The sequence below is a fragment of the Exophiala spinifera genome (genome assembly GCF_000836115.1).
Source record: "Exophiala spinifera strain CBS 89968 unplaced genomic scaffold supercont1.4, whole genome shotgun sequence".
Lineage (NCBI taxonomy): Eukaryota > Fungi > Ascomycota > Eurotiomycetes > Chaetothyriales > Herpotrichiellaceae > Exophiala > Exophiala spinifera.
Genome location: NW_015622516.1, coordinates 2,651,692 through 2,673,227, shown reverse-complemented (window position 1 = coordinate 2,673,227; position 21,536 = coordinate 2,651,692). Strand labels below are relative to the sequence as shown.

General features: G+C 51.7%; 8 protein-coding genes across 8 annotated transcripts; 4 read left to right on the top strand and 4 right to left on the bottom strand.

Moving 5' to 3' along the window:
• Nucleotides 1-1,231: 1,231 nt before the first annotated feature.
• Nucleotides 1,232-5,755, bottom strand: PV08_06168 (uncharacterized protein; the record flags this gene model as incomplete). The annotated part of the gene is made up of 1 exon (XM_016380506.1): nt 1,232-5,755. One exon carries the CDS (start codon nt 5,753-5,755, stop codon nt 1,232-1,234), a length of 4,524 nt encoding a protein of 1,507 aa, XP_016236333.1.
• Nucleotides 5,756-6,256: 501 nt separating this feature from the next.
• PV08_06167 (uncharacterized protein) lies at nt 6,257-8,032 on the bottom strand (the record flags this gene model as incomplete). Its single annotated transcript, XM_016380505.1, has 5 exons — nt 6,257-6,416; nt 6,477-6,559; nt 6,613-7,218; nt 7,264-7,770; nt 7,841-8,032. 5 exons carry the CDS (start codon nt 8,030-8,032, stop codon nt 6,257-6,259), a joined length of 1,548 nt encoding a protein of 515 aa, XP_016236332.1.
• Nucleotides 8,033-8,602: 570 nt separating this feature from the next.
• Nucleotides 8,603-9,993, top strand: PV08_06166 (uncharacterized protein; the record flags this gene model as incomplete). Its single annotated transcript, XM_016380504.1, has 3 exons — nt 8,603-9,031; nt 9,084-9,552; nt 9,656-9,993. The coding sequence occupies 3 exons, from the start codon at nt 8,603-8,605 to the stop codon at nt 9,991-9,993; spliced, it is 1,236 nt and encodes a 411-aa protein (XP_016236331.1).
• Nucleotides 9,994-10,934: 941 nt separating this feature from the next.
• PV08_06165 (uncharacterized protein) lies at nt 10,935-12,493 on the top strand (the record flags this gene model as incomplete). Its single annotated transcript, XM_016380503.1, has 3 exons — nt 10,935-11,492; nt 11,545-12,418; nt 12,471-12,493. 3 exons carry the CDS (start codon nt 10,935-10,937, stop codon nt 12,491-12,493), a joined length of 1,455 nt encoding a protein of 484 aa, XP_016236330.1.
• Nucleotides 12,494-13,106: 613 nt separating this feature from the next.
• PV08_06164 (uncharacterized protein) lies at nt 13,107-14,616 on the top strand (the record flags this gene model as incomplete). Its single annotated transcript, XM_016380502.1, has 3 exons — nt 13,107-13,607; nt 13,766-13,928; nt 14,048-14,616. The coding sequence occupies 3 exons, from the start codon at nt 13,107-13,109 to the stop codon at nt 14,614-14,616; spliced, it is 1,233 nt and encodes a 410-aa protein (XP_016236329.1).
• An 871-nt stretch (nt 14,617-15,487) lies between these two features.
• Nucleotides 15,488-16,933, bottom strand: PV08_06163 (uncharacterized protein; the record flags this gene model as incomplete). The annotated part of the gene is made up of 3 exons (XM_016380501.1): nt 15,488-16,275; nt 16,329-16,555; nt 16,842-16,933. 3 exons carry the CDS (start codon nt 16,931-16,933, stop codon nt 15,488-15,490), a joined length of 1,107 nt encoding a protein of 368 aa, XP_016236328.1.
• Nucleotides 16,934-17,922: 989 nt separating this feature from the next.
• PV08_06162 (uncharacterized protein) lies at nt 17,923-20,012 on the top strand (the record flags this gene model as incomplete). Its single annotated transcript, XM_016380500.1, has 10 exons — nt 17,923-17,988; nt 18,044-18,071; nt 18,123-18,153; nt 18,209-18,239; nt 18,288-18,482; nt 18,556-19,026; nt 19,097-19,382; nt 19,437-19,550; nt 19,660-19,765; nt 19,853-20,012. The coding sequence occupies 10 exons, from the start codon at nt 17,923-17,925 to the stop codon at nt 20,010-20,012; spliced, it is 1,488 nt and encodes a 495-aa protein (XP_016236327.1).
• Nucleotides 20,013-20,211: 199 nt separating this feature from the next.
• Nucleotides 20,212-21,234, bottom strand: PV08_06161 (uncharacterized protein; the record flags this gene model as incomplete). Its single annotated transcript, XM_016380499.1, has 1 exon — nt 20,212-21,234. The coding sequence occupies one exon, from the start codon at nt 21,232-21,234 to the stop codon at nt 20,212-20,214; it is 1,023 nt and encodes a 340-aa protein (XP_016236326.1).
• Nucleotides 21,235-21,536: the final 302 nt, after the last annotated feature.

Sequence of the window (21,536 nt, the reverse complement as noted above, 5' to 3'; positions counted from 1 at the left end):
GGCTTTCATTCTTCGAATTGTATGTTCCACAAGTTCTCACAAAACGACTTGACCCTGGCGACTGTCATCTGTGCGTTTGTTCTTTTGGTGCCTCTCTGGGCCTGGCTCCCTAGTTGAATCCAGGATCATCCAAGATCCTCAATGGTCGCGCGAGTGAGGATTATGTCCCCTCTTTAGTTTCTTCACATACACCTCCCCGTGGTTCCAACACTCGCCTTCAAAAGGGAGTTTGGACGCTGTGAGAACCAGCTGTGGCTACGGACCAGACATGGTATGCGGATATTCTCGACACTTCCTGCTCTCAAGACGCCTCATCACACAACCTAGCATGATAGTACTCCATGGCTGGTGCTAATTTTCCTCGAGGATCTTCCGGGGCCGTGGTTCGTCGAGACTCGCTGCGGCTCCCTCAGTCTCCTGAAAATCCAGAAATCCGGCAAAAGAATTCACTGACCCTTTCCCTTCCGGTGAACATCGCCCATTCCATTAACCGAGAATCGGTATTTTCGATCAAACCCTTCGGCGCTTCCGTCCCTGATTTGCGGGTACCAAATTTCACGTCTGCGACATTATGTTCACACTTCCATAAAACCCTTTTGCATCGCCCCGTGCCCAACATATCCAACGTCTCCCGGGCCACGCCGTATCCTCGAGCTCGGTAGCCTCCGCTGTAGAACAGGAGTTGAGCATGACCACCGACTCCAGGCGTTAAGACTGACGTGCGGTGTTCACCAAGATCCAACCCGAAAAGAATGGACAAACGTCAAAAGGTGTTGGATTGAAGGTCCGAATAAAGAAAGTGAAACTCTACCGTGCAGGCGAGTAGAAGATCGGCCCGCTGGAAACTCAGCTCCAAGTCACTATATACAGCTATATGGAACTGTCTACCTGGTGTCGAGGATTCAATTCTATTATAGTACATAGGTAAAGAAGGCAATCACAGGTGCAGCGCATACTGGGCAACCAAATCTTTATTGTCCACACACCTCCATGAGGACTCTCAGACCTACAGTCAAGCAAGGCAGAAGGAGACGATGAGAATCAATCACTTGGATTGACGTCGTTCGTTAGAGTAGGTAGATCTAGAATACACCACCTTCAACTTCATCTCCAATATCTCACAACTGTACAGGCAAGCTTGTATCTCTCCAAACGTTGACCCGTCATTTTCACTGTTTGCCAGGCTCCAAGATCGCCCCCAAATCCCTGGGATAGATCCTTTAGATCAGTATCATTGCTTAGTACCAGATCGTCTTCTCTTTTCTTTTAGGACTGTTTTCAGTAACCCTGCAGCCTCCTTCCTACGCTGTGCTTGTGCCCTCCAACGCTCCTTGTCTTCGTTTGAGATTAATGATAGGCCGCCATTCTGGCTTGCTCGGAAGTTTCTAGTTGACCGAGTACTGCCGCTGAATGCCGATCCGGGAGTGTGATAGACAGTGCCGGTACTGCCCGGAGTGGAAGCACCATTCACTGATCGTCGACCATGCACTGGGGTAGCAGGATTCTTGACTGCCTCTCCGGTGCTGATCGTCGAGGACGCTAGTCCAAGATCCAATTTCTTCAATTGGGATTCGAGCACATCGATATCCGCACTCTTTTGTTCAGCCATTGACATCATCTTGCCAACTGTCTTCGCCACAGCTTCCACGGTGGGCTTCTTCTGTGAAGATGCTCTCCCCAACATACTATTTCGCCTGCTGACTGTCTCCGTGGGCGTTGCTTGAGCAATCTTCGCTCTCAATACAGAGATGCAATCTTCAACCTGTACTAGTTTGGTCTGCACAGCGGTGAATGCTTTGCGAAGATCATGTTGGAGAGTGGCTTGTTCAGCGGACAGAGGCGCAGTGATTCCATGTTCGGAGGACGAAAGAGCGTGAATAGTCTTCCTGATCGAGGTTAGTTTTGTCCGCAACTCGAACAGATCCCTCCCGATAAGGTTCTGGCACTGTTGAACTTTGCCATTGAAATCGTCGACCTGGCTTTCAGAAAGCAGTTGTGCGAGGACGGTCTGTCCTTCGTGAAGTCGTGAGATGTCGGTCAAAAACCACTCATCATTGAGAGCATCCATGGGAGTTTCAGATTGCAACACAGCAGGCCAAGATTTGTTTGTTGCTTCGGGTTGTTGATATTTCAGAAAGGCGGAGAGTGATCGATGATTTATGCCCAAAGTGAAAACCATTGAATTGATATCAGAGTAGAGTCGTTCGATCTGTGCAGGAATGCCAGTCTTGGACGTCTCTTCCGACGGTTTGGGCTGATAAGTGATGAAATCGTCGAGGTTCGAGCTAGGTGAGATTGGTCGCTCAAGTTCCTCTCTCAACCTCTCATCTTCATCGTCCTCGAGTTGCTGGAGCTGTTCTGCCTCTGCCTGCGCTTTCTGACGAGCGATGGCTTCGCGGCGTGCTTGCTCTTTTGCTGCTTCCTCCTCTCTTGTCTTGGCCGCCTGGGCAGCAAGAGTGGACTGCTGATATGCGGCCTTACGTTGGTCAACGATAGACCTAGGATGCGCAGGTGCACTGACAGACCGCGAAGACTCTGCCCTGAGCTTCTCGCTAGGGGGAAGATGTCTTACTGGGCTGGGTGACCGAGGACTCTCTTGAGGCTTCGGAGGAGCAAAGATGGGTCCAGTGCCGACCTCGCCAAAAAGTGGTCGACTTGATGTTTGTGGCAAAGCTTTGGATGTTACCTTGGTAAACAAACCGCCTGTCGGGCTTGTCTCTAAACTGCCACCGCCACTCTTGAACGAACTTTCCGGAGAAGTCTGCAACTGTTCGTGTTGCTCTTCTGTCATCTCCTCTCCGGGACTAAGCTCGCCCGTAACTTCTTCGCCACTACCTTCAAAGTCAGAGCTGAAGTCATCGTCACTGTCCTCATCGCCCTCATCACTTGGCAGCTCCGGTTGATCCTCATCACTTTGACCAGCTTTTGGTACAGGCAGAAAATCAGGGGGCAATGGTGCCTCATCAGGAGAGCCTTTGGAGACGTTTGAGGAGGCCGAGGTATCTCCGGAAGCATAACGAGGTTTGCTCACCGGATCTGGGGGAAGCGGGGCCTCTGGAATATTCTCCATATCGACGGATTCCTCGTCGCTTGGAGGTTCTTCTTTGATCCGGGGTGCTTCCTCCTTTTGCTCAAAAGTCTTCATCGGTTGACTCTTTTGGACAGCAGCAGGTGTCTCGTTCGTTGTTGTGGTCGTCCCAAACAATGTCTTGTGAACGGCCGGTGTTTCCTTCGGGGTCGTAGAGGAGTTGAGTCCGAATGACCACCCTGGTGTAGATGTAGGGGCTTGCGGAGTTGTGGAGTCTCTGGAAGGTTGACCGAATAGGTTGGAAAGCGGCGGAGCAGGCGTTGCTTTCGACTGACTCAGGGTGGAAGGGGGTGTCACCAGCGTCTGTGATAGTGCAGGTCCCGGCTGCGCGGTTACACTGCGACTCGGTGCTTTCTCTGACCCAGCTTCACTAACCGCACTTTGTTCATCCATCTCAGCCTCTTGGTCATGCGTCGGTGACAGAGCATTGGTAGGTTCACCCAACATATCATCCAAGGCCGTACCGAAGCCGAATCCGCTTGATTCCTTAGGCTTGGGAAAATCATCTGCGGCTGTACCATCTCCTTGGAATGATGACTGTAGCTTGAAAGCACCAGCATTGCCGAACGAGCCAAGCCCTTCTGCTGGTTTTGTTAATCCAAACGGCGAAGAAGTCGACTGATTTGAACTGAATGCAGTCTTAGTTGACGATTCGAACGTTTGGTTGCCACTTGTGGCCGTAAATGGGCTGGGAGATGAACCGGCAAAAGATCCTATGCCTGTCTTCGAGGAAAATGGACTTTGGGTGCTCTTGTTCGCGTTGCCTCCGGCAAAGGATGCAAAACCACTGCCTTTGGAGAAGGAAGCGAAGCCAGAGCTACTTGACGCTCCACCTGCACTGGCGAAAGGACTCGAAACTGAAGGAGCCCCAATTGACGATGGCTGGCCAAAAGCAGAACCTGCACTCATACTAGAAGATTGGCCAAATGCTGGTTGTCGAGCCCCTATTGCGCTGGCTGAGCCGAAAGCCGGGACGGCGCCAGAGCCGAGAGGAGTAGCAGCGCCAAATGCTGAGTTTCCAGAAGGGCCGGATGTCGTGGGGCCTCCGAACCCGGTGGTGGCCCACGACGGCTTGTTGGCAGCGATTGGTGAAGAGGTACCGAACGGTTTCGGTGATGCAGCGCCAAACCCATTCTGAAGAGATGTGGCCCCAAGGCTGCTGGTTTCTGTCTTTGTGAGCGGACTGGGATTGCCAAGGTGGCCGAAAGTGCCCGTAGCCCGCGAAGCCGTGGACGAAGCTTCCGATACTGTTTCACCAGATGTCCCTCTGATAGCTTGCACGTTAGCGAAGCCTGAGAATGTGGTCTGCTGGCGGACTGAGTCGTTGTAGATAATCCACCATGACATCAGTAAGCCTTCGTTGTTCAGAACGACGAGACTAGGGACAGGTCCAGCGGTCTCAAGAATTTCTGCATCAGCTGGAATTGGGTTTGGGACTTTCTCAGAGCTCGATAGATCCACAGCCATGCCAACCGGAGAAGTATCTTCCATGCCAGCTGATAACGGAAGTTGCGCCCGTCGGGTGTCATCTTCGATGGTTGTAAATGTGAAGGCAGAGGTAACAGGATCTTCTTGTGACAGAGGTTTGTCAGACCTGGAAAGTAGACCAACATCGGTAGATGTGCTGCTTGCAACTATCAGGAGGTCCTCAAGGTGCGGAGGGAACTTTCGTAGCCTTGCAATCAAGTGTGATGTCGGCAAGCGAGGTAACCCAAACGGTGGAAGCACCTCTGGTAGCTTCTGGAAGGTGTATTTTGAGGTCTTAGATTCCCGGTTAACAATGTAATACTCAGATGGCTGGATACCGTCGCTTGTGTCATTAGGCGTATAGGTGATGAAAAATGTGTCGTTTTCAAGCCACGAAATGCCGGAGATGTGGACATCTGCTGGGATGGACGCAGACTTCGGTATTTGAGCCACGACGGTCCCGTCTGGCTTCATCTGCAAGGCCGTGCCATCTGCCCTTCCAGTGACCAGCTGCTTGCCTCGATTGCTCCACGACAAACAGCTGCAGCCGGTGTTTAGGACTGGGCCATTGCTTCCCGATACCAGAGAACCAGCCTTGAGGTCCAGGAGCAGGAGATCACCGTTTTTCAGAATGAGAGCAAACAACTCGGCATGCTCTGTAACAGGATTCGGCACCAATGCGCGGAGACTCTGGCCATTGGTCGAGACTTGCACAGCAGGATTGAGCGCACCCTTGGTTATGCTGTCGACTTGGAACGCTACGACAGACCCCTCTGGCTCGCTGGACGCTACCAATACACTATCATCAGACGAGAAAGCGATGTGGGAGACGCGAGATTGAGGAATCGTGAAATCCGGTTGGATAGATCGTATTGTCCCGTCTTTTTCATCTGGAGGGGACTGAAAAGCATCTCGTACTTTATCAGTGTTGTAGAGATATAAAGCATCAGGGCCAGCAGCTGCTAGAAGCTTCTTGCTAGAAGCAATGCTGAGCAAAGATGATGACGGCGTAGGTAGGGCGTCTGATGGCCATGCTGTCGGTAGAAGGCGTACTTTGGCTTCTCCGTTCAGAGCCGCAAATCCCAACTCATTCGTCTGGATCTCTTTTAGGTCTGGGCCATCGTGCACTGAGACACCGCCACCACTATTTGTGCCAAAGGTCGACGGAGAGGACGCCGCATTTGCAAAGCTGAACGCCATTCTCAACTTAGGGAGCTCCGCGGAGAGCGATCGTTTTGCGCAAAGAGGTGAACTTGGGGACGAGACATGCGGAGTTGGTGGTTGCCGGGAGGGTGGTGAAAAGTTAAATGAGTGCCGTGGGAGTACCGTAGGCCTCCAGAAGGAAGGAGAGCGCTTGCGGTCAGCAATCTTGAAGCCTGATCATGTAGATTCGGAAATGGGAGGGGGAAATTGTATGCCAGGCAGATCAATGCGTTGACAACATCCACGAATTCTACCTGCGCTTTAAACTTCCAGTACAGAGTCGCGCTTCACTAGCCTGGCTCCAGGCGCGTCTCGACGCCAAGAGTGCTCCGGAGTATCTACTACGGCGGAGTACTCAGCCACACTTGTATTCGGTGTGTCCACCGCCTACCTAAGGTATGTAGGCACATAGGTACCTAGTGAAAACCATCAAACAACCCGTACGACGTCCATCACCCTCTGACTGAAATGTCATGACTATCATTCTTTCATCCTCATCTAGATGTCGTTATGGAAAGCCGGAGGCTTCTGCCAAGAACTATTCCTCCATCTGATGCCATAGAATCGAAGCAGAATCATAGGGATTAGAAAGACGATATTCAGCAGGGCGAACGTCAGCCATGCATATTGATACCCAACCTTTTCACCAAAAGGGATCCTGGTAAACAAAAGGGTCAGCTTCTGACGTTCTGGCTGAAAGCTGCAGTGGATTTCTTACGCATAAAAGGAAATCGTCATCGAAAAGACATTTCGAAACACGTTGAGAATGCTTGATATCTCGGAGCTTTGCGGTTTGTAACACTGTGAAAACCATCAGTTCACAAGATACAGGACGTAGAAGCGCTGATACATACATCGGTACAGTATGAATAGGTGACGGTTGTTGCAATCTGCAGGCCAAAGTTCGCAATTCCCATGCCAAATGCGGCTCCTACCCAGGATACCGTTCTATAGTGAGACAGACAGACACCGTCGATGATAATTCCGATTGGACACAGAACAGCGAGAACGACGGCATTGATGCGTGGCTCTGGTTCTCGTCTGCCTCCATGCGATCTTGCGTATCGATACACCATCCAATCCGTGAGCCACCCTGCGCTCATTTCACCAAGGAGGCACCCGATGAGCAGCGGTATACTGAGCATCATTCCAGTCTGCGCGACATCGAAATGATAGAACTTTCGGAAGAGGCTCGATCCTGTCGCGGCAAACATTACTGAACCGAAGCCAAATGCTGTCATGTAATAAAGGCCGGGGATGACGATTGAAAGGTATTTCAACATATAAAAGGGCCTTAGAAAGTCAATAGGCCGAAGTCTGCGCTCTTGGGATCCGGATAGTCTGAACAGAAGTAGATCTCTAAAAGAGCGCTCTCGATGACCGGCGACGGTCCGGCGGAAGAACAGGGTTTCTGGCAGGCAAAACAGGGTAAACACCATTGTGCCCAGTTGAATATAGCCCTTCACATGATTAGATGAAGTGGAGATATATTCTAGAAAACTCACAGGAATGAGGAAAGCCCACCTCCAGCCAAGGTTCTGAGCGATAAAGCCGCCAAACAACGAAGCTGCGTGGGGTCCATTGGTGAGAAAGAATGTGAAAATGCCCATGTAAAATCCGCGTTCATGAAGAAAGTACATGTCGCAGATCGTTGCTGCACCGATGGCTGTAGGGGAGCCAGCACCGATGCCATTGAACACGCGTGTCGCAATAATGCCCGACCACGTGTTGCAATACCCGGCTGCGATGTTGGTCACAGCAGCAAGGAGATTTCCGCAAATATAAACCGGCCGTCTACCGTACACATTGGACAGCGGCACCGTGAGCAATGGCCCTATTCCTGCAAAGACAATGTATACAGTGAGCTCGTAGGAGGCTTCGACCACAGTGATGTCGAATTGCTTGCTCAATGGGACGAACGCAGGATTGACGATAGCTCCAGCCATGGGCCCTAGGAAAGAAAGCCAACTGACTTGTAGCAGGACGAATAATTTGAGCAGTGGTGACCAGTTCTGCATATCGTCAGCGTACTGATCGGGTCGAGATTGCTTCAGCACGTTGTGCGGTCGGTATTTGACCTACCAGAGGGTCGTCTTTGCGCTGTGTTGGCTGAGGTACAAGAGGTAGACCGTGCTTGTCCAATCGAGGGGCGAGTGCTGGCGCATCTTCTACCTCGACTTGTCGAGACTCTTCGACCTTGTCACTGGTGTGAGGTGGCACACCCTGGTACTTATCCATCTGAGCTACTTCAGCCTTTCCCTGGTACAATTTCATTTTCTGTGCAGTCCCCAGTATACACAAGGGAACAAAGATGGCAATGAGCTGGAAGCGGCATCTTTAGGGAGCAGCATTGGTCTCTGCTTGGCCACCGTGGAGATTGGAGGTGCGAAGTGCTCCAAAGGCAGGAGACGACCTCTGGAGACCTAGGACCTTCACAGCTGCCTATACAAGTAATGATCTTGTAGATCCTATACATCGGTAGTTGTGTTAAGCCTGGTGAGCCTCATCCATAACCCCTACGCTCTTGGGGTATGCTGCGGGGACGGAGTATGCCCCTCGACTGTCGTCTATTGTGCTTCCACATTGTAACCGAAACTTCGGCATTTGTGATTTCGGAAAGGACAGACTGGAAGTAGACTGTGTGGGGAGTCATGCTAGTTCAAAAGAGCCAGATGGTACTTTGCAGAAAGAGAAATCATCTCGCGAAGATTGTTTTGGTGTTCATGACTTACCACACTGAGCGTCATAGTGCTATCTTTCTACTCGTACAAGCTCGTGTCCAACCACTTGGCATATCTTGTCTGATACAAGGCGGGGGTGTAGCCGAAGCTAGGCGACTCGACAATGCCGGCATGCGCCTACCGTCCCCCTATCCAAGTTGCGGTGATAGGTGGAGGTATTGGAGGGCTCTGCACTGCATTGTCCCTTAACTACCATTGCGGCAACGCACTTGAGATTGACATCTATGAGCAGGCACCACAGTACAAAGAAATTGGTGCTGGAGTTGGTATTGGAGTGAACGCCGCGAAGTTGCTTCACAAAATAGGCCTTGGTGAGAGGGTGACAAAAATAGCTGGGAAACGCAGCGGCATTTGGATCACCTTTCGAAAATTTGACGACGGAAGTGATGTCGTCACGGTACCATCTGTTGATACTGATCAGATCAAGCAGCTGCCAGTGCATCGGGCAGAGTTTCTTGACTTGTTGGTGGATACTGTCAAAGAGAGGAATGCGGCCACTCTCCATACTAACAAGCGGTGTCGAAGGCTTACGGTATGCCGAGGAATAAATTTGCGCTTAGCCATTCAGGCTGACTGTGCTGCAGGAGGAAGGTGATCATGTCCATATCGAATTTGAGAATGGAACGACTGCCAAGGCGAATTTGGTCATTGGGTGTGACGGCATACACTCAGCCGTGCGAGGTCAGTTCACAAGCGACAACCCTGAGTACAGTGGAAGGATCGCATATCGTGGACTTGTGCCGATCTCTGAAATTGAGCACTGGTGGGGTTTCGAGACATATTCGGTAACATGGCTGGGGAAAAATAGGCACTTCCTGTGCTTTCCCATCTCACAGAACAAGACACTGAATATTGTTGCATTTGTAGCGGAGAAGGAAGAGAATTTGGGCGACTTGAAGGAAAGTTGGACGGCGATTGGGAAAAAGGCAGAAGTTCTGGAGGCGTTCAAAGAGTTCGAGGGAAAGGTCCAGAGACTGATTCAGCTGATGCCTGATCAACCGTCCAAATGGCTAATAAATGACCGGAAACCGCTGGATCAATGGGTGTATCTTGGTGGCAAGGTCATCCTGCTAGGCGATGCTGCTCATGCTATGACTCCACATCAAGGCGAGTGAAATTTCCGCTCCTGCGTATGCTATACTGACTTGTGCTGAAGGCGCAGGTGCAGGTCAAGCAATTGAGGATGGGTATATCCTCGGCCGTGCGCTTCAAGAGTACCTCCAAGCTTCGTCGTCCGTCCAAGAGAACTCTCTTCAGCCCTGGGCGTCCTTATATCAGGAGGTACGGCTTCCTCGGGCCCAAAAGGTCCAGCGCACATCGCGAGATGCAGTCGAAGTGTACCAGGCACAAGCAGACATTATGAAGGACCTGCCTTTCGACCAATGTGTGCCGGAGATTCATAAGCGGGTCATTAATAGAATGAAATGGGTCTGGACAGACGACATTGACGCGGAGTATGAACAAGCAAAGCGAAACCGAAACGATTTGAAGTAGTGCACCAGCTCGAGCGTAGACTTGGATCGGTGGCTGAGACTAGTGTGTCCGGTATTCATACGATGAACGGTGTGTACAAACTCCGTATTCAAGAAGTGCTAGTAATACGAATGCGAATACGAATGCGAGGTTCGACACGGCGTGACGCGCGGTGTCACGTGACTGCAATTTCGCTTGGCGTAAATTTGCCTGGATTTGACAAATCTCAAGGGCAGCGGCTTCCCCAGCTTTGTTACTAGCGACTAGAAACTTCACCCAATTCCCTTCGACCCTTTGATCGTCGCGAAGGACATGATCATCAACTGCAACTTCCCACGTCTCTAGCTTGCCATTTTCTCTCCTCTTTTCGCCCACTGTCCCTCCTAATCATATCTACACCACTTCAACCCTGCCTCACCACCCTTCATCCCTTTCATCACCCTCGCTGTACCTTTCTCGAGTTCATGCTGGCTGCTTTCCACGCCTTCTCCATTTTCTTCACCACCCGCTTGTCTTGTTCCTCGTTTTGAATCGGAATCAAACGAAGGCCACTCGAGTTAAGTACAGAAGCACTCTCCAACTGCTGGGAAGGAAAACGGAGATCGGGATCACCTTGAAGGCGTTGTTTTGACCAACTTGACCTCTGCCCACCACCGCACTCATTCTCCTACGAGAAAACCTCACACCTTCGCCCACCATCTTACCTACCTCCCTTCCTGCATCTGCGGAATCTTGAGAGCATAGCGTCTTTCTCATCCTCAATCAATCCTAGCACGAAGCTCCTGAACACAACCCTTCTCAAGTCTCTGTCGCTCAGCTTTGGCACCCTTCACCCTCTGCACCCGCACGCAAGTTTTCTTTCGACATCCTCGGTGTACATAAAATCATACTATCAGGAAGAAAAAATAATAAGGATTCTGAACCAATCTCGGTCCTCTTGGGTGATATTCTAAAGTCACAACATGTCTGCATCACCCACAACCGCAATGTCCTCAGCAAAGCGACCTTTGGAAGACCCTTCCTCCCCATCCGCCCCAACTGACCTCCCAGAAGCAAAGCGACCAGCCCTTGACAAAGTTGTCCGAGAAGATGCTACCCCAGCAGGAATCGAGCCTACAGATGATGCTCTTGTCGAAGAACCAACCCCCAAGGAACATCAAGGACTCCCCACACCGGCGACCAACGGAGACGCCGACACGCATGCAGAGGCGCCCGCTTCTTCGGAGACGAATGGAGCTGCAACCTTGCCGCCCGCAGATACTTTGCCCCTCCCACCGCCAACATCCCAGATTGATCTTCCATCCCAAGCATCAACAACAGCAACGCAAGACGAGTCTCAGTGGATCCATATTCGTTCGGTCATTTCCAGTGCCGAAGCCGCTACTTGCATTGGTAAAGGGGGTGAAAACGTAACACAAATTCGAAAGCTTTCTGGTGCTAAATGCACAGTAAGCGACTACTCTCGTGGTGCCGTGGAACGCATCTTGACAGTCAGTGGAGCTCAAGACGCAGTTGCCAAGGTATGTACCCTTTTGATCTTGTATTTATCTGCCGGTATCTAACCTCGTGCAGGCCTTTGGACTCATCATTCGTACTCTCAACAACGAACCTCTTGAGGCTCCTTCCACTGCACAGTCGAAGACTTACCCTCTACGGCTTTTGATCCCTCATATACTTATCGGGTCGATCATTGGAAAGTCGGGGGTGCGGATTCGTGAAATTCAAGAAGCATCGGGTGCTCGTCTGAATGCGTCTGATTCATGCTTGCCACTTTCTACTGAACGTTCTCTGGTGGTGTTGGGCGTGGCAGATGCTGTGCATATCGCGACATACTATGTCGCCGTGACTCTCGTTGAGCAGCTGACTGAACGCTTTGGTGGCCCTGCCGCCTCTGCATATGCTACCAGAAGTGGTGGCCCCGCCGGTGTCGTGCCCGGGGGAATGCAAGTGGTTCCATACGTGCCACAACCTGCTGGCGGTCAGTACGGCCATCCAGACATGTATAAACGCCACAACACTCATCCCCCTCAGCGTGTGCCCCCACAACCTTATGGTGCTCCTCAGATGCATGTTCCTCCCCAGCAACCGTTTTCTGCGCAGGCAACACCATATGCAGCCACACCTCGAACACCTAGTTATGGAGGTATGCCTCAACAGCCCGCGCCATATGGACACATGCCGCCTCAGCCAGCTCCACATGGCCAACCCGCACAACCAGCTCATGCAATGCCTGGACAGCCCATTACACAACAGATTTTCATCCCCAACGACATGGTCGGAGCTATCATCGGCAAGGGTGGCGCCAAGATCAACGAGATCCGACACCTTAGTGGAAGCGTGATCAAGATTAACGAACCGCAGGACAACAGCAATGAGCGCTTGGTCACTATTACTGGCACACAGGAGTGCAACCAAATGGCCTTGTACATGCTTTATTCCCGGCTAGGTGAGTCCCCTGCACCCGCCACTATTAAGTGCCCTACTGACAACCATGACAGAAAGCGAGAAGCATCGTATCTAATGGCTCCCTGGTGATTCCCCATGTTAACAGTTCATCTCCGCATTTGGACTTTCAAGTTGAGAAGGACGGCCCAACAAGATTGATTGAAGGTTCGCTTTTCGGTCTCCCGCAGACATGCAGCCATGCAGACATGCAGCCATGCAGCCATGCAGCCTTGCAGGGAATCGTCCGTAGAGAATCGCCAGCAAGTTGAACCAAATCTGTAACTAGACTCGAGTGAGTCAATTCATATCTTGTATGTGTATGACGGTTGACTAGGGTGCGACCCTGAAACGCCTTTGTTTTACGGAGCATATCTTCCGGGGTTTTGTCCGTGCCCTCTATGAGTCTCGCGTCGATTCTCTCGAAATTGCAGGAGTCGTGAATTGTAAAAAGCCGATTAAGTTGCGGGGAACGTGTTATTGTCCACGGCACCACATTCTTGATCGGCTCCATCAAAAACTGGAGTTTTAGTGTTCGAGATTTGTTAGTGTCAAATTTGATCCAGAGCTTTTCCCGACCCGAAATCCTGATCAATCATGACCCCTCGTCTAGACCTCGTGCACCTGAGGCTTTTGTCTTTCCCATAAGCCCAGTTCTCAGAGATCTCAGACCGCTACAGTATCACATCGACATGGCCTCTTCTCCCCAGCTTCACTATGCCCCTCCCTTCCGGGCCGAACATATGGGCTCGCTCCTCCGACCCCAAGAGCTGCTGGATGTCCGTGCCAAGACCCGCGACGAGGGCATCTCAGCAGAGGCAGCTGGCTTGCCTGCTATCGAGAAGGAGTCCATCGGCAAGATCGTCAAGACGCAATTGGATCTCGGATTCAAGGCCGTCACCAGCGGCGAGTACAACCGCACCCGATTCTGGGGTTTGTTTTGGGACGAGCTGGAGGGCACGACGAGATTACAGGATGCCCACGCCGACTTGTTCCGACTGTACCACCCTGACGTTGTGAGTTTGATTGAAAAGGACCGCAAAGTCATGCCCGGAGACAGCGTAATTGCCGGGTCCAAGATTCGGTATCCTGCCAACGGAACCAAGAGCAACTTGGCCGAATTGAAGCAAGTTCAGGCTTTTGTACCCAGGGAGGACTGGGGGAACATCAAGTTGACTGTGATTACACCTGCTGTGAGTGCCGATGCCTGTTCCCTGAACTAGAAGCAAGGGTTAAAGTATTGTTTGAACTTGAGCGTGGAGGGGGAGAGAGAGAGAGTGAGACAGAGACGAGCGAACAAAAAATGACAAGACTGACCATTGACCATGTCACTTTCTTTTCTGTCCATTAGTGGTTCCACATGCGATACAAGCAGGGCAAGGCCTATACCCCTGAAGCCTACTCCAACGACGCCGAGTACTTTGCCGACGTTGCAAAGGCGTACAAGGCCGAACTGCAACTTTTGTATGATGCGGGATTGAGAAACGTCCAATTTGACGACCCGGGTCTGGCCTGTAAGTTACCTGCCCCCCACCCCCTGCAGACCCAGACGCAGTCCTAGGATTTGCCGTATATAGTAAGGTCTCCCTCGTTGCTAACGACCGTTTCTTTTTTTGTTCTTCTTCTTGCAAAGACTTCTGCTCCAACGCCTTCCGCAAGGGCTGGGAAGAAGACAAGGACAACATCGGCACGGTGGACGAGCTCCTGGACGCCTACATCAAGCTGTACAACGACTCGATCTCGGGGCTGCCCGCGGACCTGCACACGGGCGTGCACCTGTGCCGGGGCAACTTCATCGGCGGGCGCCACTTCGCCGAGGGCGCGTACGACATCATCGCCAAGAAGCTGTTTGAGAACCTCGACGTCAACACCTTCTACCTGGAATACGACACTGAGCGGGCCGGCGGGTTCGAGCCGCTCGCGTTCCTGCCCACGAACAAGAACGTCATCGTCGGGTGCATCAGCACGAAACTGCGCGAGCTGGAGGACAAGGAAGCCACGAAGCAGAAGATCTACAAGGCCGCAGAATTCGTCGCCCAGGGGTCCGGGCAGACCCGCGAAGAGGCCCTCAAGAGGATCGGGATCAGTCCACAGTGCGGCTTCAGCACCCATGAGACCGGGTATCCTCTGTCAGACGACGATCAGACTGCCAAGTTGGCTTTGGTCAGGAAGGTCGCTGACGAGATTTGGGGTGAGCCGTGAGAGAATACGAAAGCGTCCACGACCACGTGAAGCTGGAAGTGTTGCGGTGGGTTGTGAGGAGTGTGAGGTGTGAGATATGGGTAGTGAACAAATGGGGTATGGGAGATGAGAAATGTGAGATGGGGACGGTTCCCCCTTTTTAGGATGGTGAAAAGCTCCCAAAATATATGAATGCGCAGAGTACACCAAAATCAAGCAATGGCGAAACAAAACGAGACGAGATGACATCGGGTTAGTGACTTTTGCAGGAAAATTTTTCAATGGGAGTGAGGGAGTGTATCTATCCTATCTACCTACCTGACCTATGCTCAAGGTGTGTTACTTTGCCTCGGGTATACATCTACATTTTTGTCACCAGTGCCTTTTCAACAAAAAGCTGGAATGGACAAGAAGGCAAAGAAAGGGAGGAGGAGGGGGGCAGAGAGAGAGAGAGAGTATCGATGATGGCGGTGCTGAAGAGCATTGACCTGAAGATACCCTATATTTCATGGGTACTGTTCTGAGTGGATTCAACATGATAACCCTACATGACGCACCATGAGTCTAGGTAGCGAGAGAGAAGAAACCAAGAGAACTAGGATCAATCTATCTTTTGCGTGAGGTGGATAAGTCGGGTTTGTGGCTGATGCGAATATGCATATGGTGCAAAACAGCTAGGTCAATAGCCCTGAGCCTGACCCCCTCGGCTTCCTCTTTCCCTTCTTGTGAAATCGTGTCTGACCGCCCGAAATCAAATTGCACTTTGCGGTGTTCCTTCTCCGACGACGATGATAGTCACCGTGGTCGTTCCAGCTCGTTACGAATCCCACATATCAAATTACTGATTCCTTGAGTGCATCATCCCAGAACCGGTTCTTTGAACACGGTCAAGTCAAGGTATTCTTCCCGTGCTAGCAATCTCATGATAGTCTTCCTCATTGTAACTCCCCTTTTTTATATCGTGAATCACCTTCTCGATCAGTCTCTCGAGTTCCTCTTGCCTCGGGATGCTCTTGTAGGCCGGCCACCAGACGTGGCAGAACGATGAGACCCACGCGAGATCCTGACGCAGAGTTGGCGGCAATTCATCATATTTTCCGCCGTCCCGTTCGACTCTGTAGTCAAACCTTTTATGTAGTTCCTCTGGCGTTTCAGCATCGGAATCTCTTCCATATTTTAGCGAGTAAGTACGAGTAAGCTTCTCGAAGGCAGCGCCTTGTGGAAGAGTGAGGCCTGTTTCGTTTTTGAAGTAATATCTTAACGAGAGCCAATAATTATGCACCATTTCGCGAGGCGACTTAGTTCGACGAGTTCGGCGTGTCTTCAAGGTCGCCTTAGGTGACGATGTTGGGTTGGTGGCCTTGGTACTCGTCGATTGCGGAGAGTTGTGCTTGTATTTGGTAGCGTCGCTTGATGTCTCAAGTGTACATTTGTGACTTGGGTGAGTACGTGCCGGTCGCGAAGAGTCTAATGACCCTGTAGTCTCGGGAGATGTGGCATTTCCGTGAGAAATGTCTGGTGAGTGAGAGGTCACTGGAGTTGAGAAGACTATTTTTCTGGGCTGTGGAGATGAGGTGACATTGACAAAATGGTATGACTCCCTGACAGTGGGAGTGGTAGGTCTGAAGGGGAGCGGCGCCGCGGATGTGGTGCTGGGTCCAATAATGGTTGTTGCTGGAGCTGTTTTCACCTTAGGTATGTGCCATGTGGGCGAGGGAATCTGCTATGCTTACCATCAGTCGTAACTACAGCAGTGTTGCCGGTTATTTCTTGCTCGGTGATATGCTGAGTGCCAGGATTTATTTGTTGAGTTAGCATAGCCACTTTGGGAGGCTCCTCATTCTTGATCTCATGCTTGACACGAACTTTTCGTGCCGCAGGATCTTCATCACTGTCGATGGTCAAGTCAATGTGCGTCCGATGGAGCCTGGTTCTCCGACGTCGTTTCAGCTCCAACCGTCTTTTGTCAAGGTCAACTTGGCGTTGTTCAAGAGCTATCTCGCCTCCTCGTGTTCAAGTTGGATCTCCTCATCCATCATTCTGCGACGACGGAATGAAGCAGGCGCAACGGGTGAGGATAATGTTGAAAACCTCTTCTTAATCTTTAGATTGATAGAAATAACAAAAATATGAGAGGGGCTGCGAGGATATGATCGCAAAGGAGAATAAAAGTGGGAGTAGATGAGTGAGTAAGATGAGCGTTTCAAGAGGGCCGAGTGAGGTTGTCTGGGGAAATGGTAACTCACAGAGAGGAGCCGCCGCAAATGAAGACGGCGGTCGCCTTGAGCACAAATGTAAAAATACCATGCTTGCCAAACACCAACGACCCTCTCGTCATATCGAAGGAGGAGCACATTGGAGTAGGATGCGTGATCTTGACTCACCCATCGGGGGTAAGCAGTCTCAGGGTGACGTGTTGTGCGTGTGTATTCACGCCGGCAAGTCTTCTGCTAGCAGGACCCGTATAGCCTACCAAGTATTTCAATTGTGAGGGTTGCTTTAATAACTTACTATCGTTTGGAGTCTGAATGCTTCCAGTACCTAGGTAGTTAAAAGTCATATCTCTAGAACACGGTGTGCTTCCCCGACTCGGCCTCTGCTAGCTGAAGGATCCTGGACAGTTTGAGGTTGTAGAGGCCAGTCGTTGGCGCGTGTGGTGGTTGTTGACATGATGGTGTTTTCCACACGGTCGGAGTTGAAACCGAGGAAGCCCGAGTCCTGGAGTCTTGGCAACCAATGTGCTCCGGTCTACGATGCCCCGGGAGGAGAACAGAGTCTCCTCCCAACCCCCCACAATCCCCGGAAAACACCACCGCCTCCTCCACCCAATCCAGCACTTAGCCCCGGACTCGTACCACTGAGACCACAGCTAACTTCAAACGCTGCCAGGAGCAGCTAGTATAAGGTGTCTACTCGCCAATTCCGCTGATCGTGCGTCAACGGCGCAACATGGTCAACGCCTGTCGCTGCCTTTCGGCAAATGATCTCCAATATTATGGCTCTTCACGCGTTTCTACTTCTGTTACCGGCTCAGCACCGTGCGACGCAGGCCACCGCTACCCATGGATCGGCGCTCAATGACCCGACGTGAACTTCAACACCCCCACGCGGTTACGCAGTGATGAGCAGACGACAGCCGCGTGCCTCGGCCATGAAGCCGACAACCTGCTGTGCCCTTCGCGTGGTTGATCTTCCCCATAAACTACCGTGCTTCTCTTGCCGTTTCTCCCTTCTTTATCATTTCAAAGTCTGTCAAGTGGTAATTCTTCCTGTCTACATACCTTGGATCGAATTCATTCGACTTGACGAGAGCTTACCAGGTTCACTATGGCTGGCTCAATGTGGTATACCTTGGGCGTGTCCTGCTTTGCGGCCGTCGGCACCTTCCTTTTCGTATGTTTTCTCGAAGGACAGTGTCAATGAATGACTGCTTCTAACAAAGCACAAGGGTTTCGATACTGGCATCGCAACGACAAGTAGGTTTCCTTACGCTTGGTTTACTGCCTTATATGTACTAACCGCAACAGCAATCGCGCACCAGTCATGGATAGATTATATGTAAGTATTTATCAGTCCGAGTCCACCGGGCGAGACGCGTACTGAGAGCAATCAGGGGCCACCCGTCGAAAGGCTTGACTGGAGCGGTAAAAGTCCCATGTCATATTCGCGAATACCTCACTGAATCCTTGCAGGTCGTCGCGGTTTACATTGCTGGGGAGGCAGTTGGAGCCCTGACCCAGACCTTCATTGGTGACCAGTTGGGACGAATTCGCTTCATGCAACTCATGTGTATCATTGTCACCGTCGGAACCGTCATCCAAACAGCGGCTCAGAATATGGGAATGTTTCTGGCTGGACGCGTTTTGGCCGGAATAGCTGTTGGTGGTGTGAGTTGGTTCTTTCAACCACCCCTCGCTGGTTTATGTTGCATGTTGTAGAACCCTTCTGACAGTGTCACAGATGGTCGCCACGGTCCCCATCTACCTGAGCGAAATCTCTTCTCCAAAGCACCGTGGTCTTATTGGAGGCATCTCTGGATGCGGTATCTCGCTCGGGACGATGATGTCGAACTGGGTCGGCTTCGCATGCAGTTATGCCTCTTACGGGCCAACACAATGGCGGTTGCCTCTGGGAATCCAGATCCCCTGGGGCATCATCCTGTTTGCTGGTCTCGCTACGTTTATGCCGAATTCTCCTCGACAGCTTATCAGGAAGGGCAAGATTGACGAAGCTCGCCGCCATTTTATGCGTATCCGACGAGACCTTAACAACCACGAAGTGCACGAGGAATTTGTATTGATGCGAGCACAAATCGAGTTTGAGATGCAGCGGGAGATCAAGTCCATCAAGGAAGTGTTCAAATTGTTCCGTCACAGAGCTCTTGTCTCGATCGCGGTGCAGACCATGACCAGTCTTACTGGCGTCAACGTGGTAAGTAGACCTTGCATGGTTATAAATCTTGTTTCCGTCGCCACCTTTTTGCTCATCCTGGCTACTACAGATCCAATACTACCAAACAATACTGTTCAAATCATTGGGGATCAACAGCCACATGATTCTAGCTTTGGCTGCTATTTATGGCACACTTGCATTCACCTCCAATGTGCTCACCACGAGATTCCTGACCGATCAATGGGGTCGACGAAAGATGATTCTTGCTGGTCTATCAGGAGTCATCATCATCGAGATCTACGCTGCCGTGATGCAACGTGAATTCCAACATACCGACAACAAAGTCGGCAAGGGCTTTGCTGTACTCGGCATCTATTTGTTCGTGGTGACCTACTGTACGCTTCCTCTCTCTCCCCCCTATTTGTGGACGTTGACGCTGACACACATAGACGGCATGTTGAATAGCACAACCTGGCTATATGGGGCTGAAGTCTTACCTGTGGCTTTACGATCTAAGGTTATGGGCTTGGCTGCAGCGTCACACTTCATCGTCAATGTTGGAAGTGAGTATATTATCTCTTGCATTTCCGCTTTATAAGGGTTTGTGTCAAGCAAGCTTCCAACACGCGTTCGAGGAAATTTCATCTTGCTGACCCCGGATCCGTGTCTTAGTCACCGAAGCTGGTCCATCGGCATTCGCCAACATCCGGGAGAATTACTACTATGTCTTTGTGGGATGCTCTGCTTTCTTCCTCGCCGTGGCGTACTTTTACTTCCCGTAAGTGGTCAATCTCGCCGCCCGTGTCGGGTGGATTGTGTTTGGTGGTTGTTATTTGAAAATCAATGCTAACATTTCTTTCCAAAGTGAGACAAAGCAAAGGACATTGGAAGAAGTCGCAGCTGCTTTTGGTGACAAGGTCGTGCTAGTCACCGAGACTGATCTTGCCGTTGAAGATGCCGTAATGCAGGATAAGGCTGGTGCTGTACAGCTTGAAAGGACCCAGGGCAAACCCGCCGAAGCTTGAAGAACAACGCAGGACACTCAGAGTCATTCTACCAGTGACTTGACCAGTGGCATACAGTACATCTATATGATATGTAGAGTGCAGTTGGGTTTTGCAATGTGTTTCGTCAATATCGAAATCAATAACCCTCCACCATGCATCCCCGATCGACCATCAGTCACCACTTGCCCATAATACAACTAAATTGCCTTGGTTCCTCTCACTTCTTTTCGTCGTCTATGGCATCAACGAACATTAGTATTTCCGCAGCAGTGGCTTCAGGCTGTTCCTCCATAACGTAATGTCCGCAATCCGGGATGATGACCAGTTTCGACCTCTTTTTTTCTGCGGAGAGGGCAAGCACCCTTTCCATGGTCTTGCCGGTCGCCTGTTCACCACCGATTGCAAGGATAGGCACATGCACAGAAACAGCGACACCATCATCACTACTACTACTGCTGCTGCCATCGCCGCCGCCACTGACGCCGTCGTTGGCTTCCGAGGCCAGTTCGTGCTGTCTGACGCTCTCGTCAAAGGCACGATAGTACGAGAACCCGTTCGCCATGGCGCCGGGACGGGCGTACGCGGCGGCGTAGAGGTCGCGGCTGGCGCGGGTGATGCGCTCCGGATGCGCCGCCTTCGCGTCAAAGAGCCAGTCCAGCAGTTCGCGCTCTTTGCCCTGGACCAGGGTCTCCGGCAAGGGCGGCGGGAGCCGGTTGAACGAGAACTGGAACAGGCGCCTGTTAACGTCGTCGGGCGGCGGGAACGCGAGGGCCGGGAAGGTGCCGGGCACGATCGAGTCCATGAGCGTCACGCTCAGGAGGGACGAAGGGAACCGGCGCAGCCACGCGGCCGCGACCCACGCTCCCACGTCGTGGCCGACGAGGTGGTACGCGCAGCCGCCGCCCAGTTCCGCACCGACCGCCGACCGCAGGATCGAGCTGATGGCCCCGGTGCTGTATCCACCCCCTTGCTGCTGCTGCTGCTGCTGCTGGTCGCCGGGCGCCGCCGAGGCCCCGAGGCCCGGAAGGTCGAGAACCAAGACGCGGTGACGCCGTGCGAGGAGAGGGACCATCTCGGCGTAGGCTTCTTTCGTCTGCGGCCACCCGGCCATGCAGACAATAGGCGCACCTGGGCTGTCAGCGGCACTACTCGTGCTGGCCCCGCCGGCGACGAGCGCGTGGATGCCGTTGCTGAGAACCTTGGTCTCGATCCGCGACAGTGGCAGTAATGCTTGAGCCATGGGTGCAACGATTTTCCGATCCGTCTTGCATGGAAATCAACAAAGTACGAGTACGGTGGCTCTCGCCAGGTATAATACTTAACTCAGGAACTTGTGCATGGAGGGCCACGGGCTGGTGACCTTGACACAAGCCCGCTTTATAGAGCAAATGTCATTCTCGTGCATGGATTCTGGAGTGAGTCATTTCGCCATGTAGATTGCCATTGTACGAAGTTGGAAATCCAGGGATATCACGATCTTCCATTAAACGGGCAGTAATCGACATGGCGGCGTATAGGCAGGGCACAATTTCAAAGCCTTGT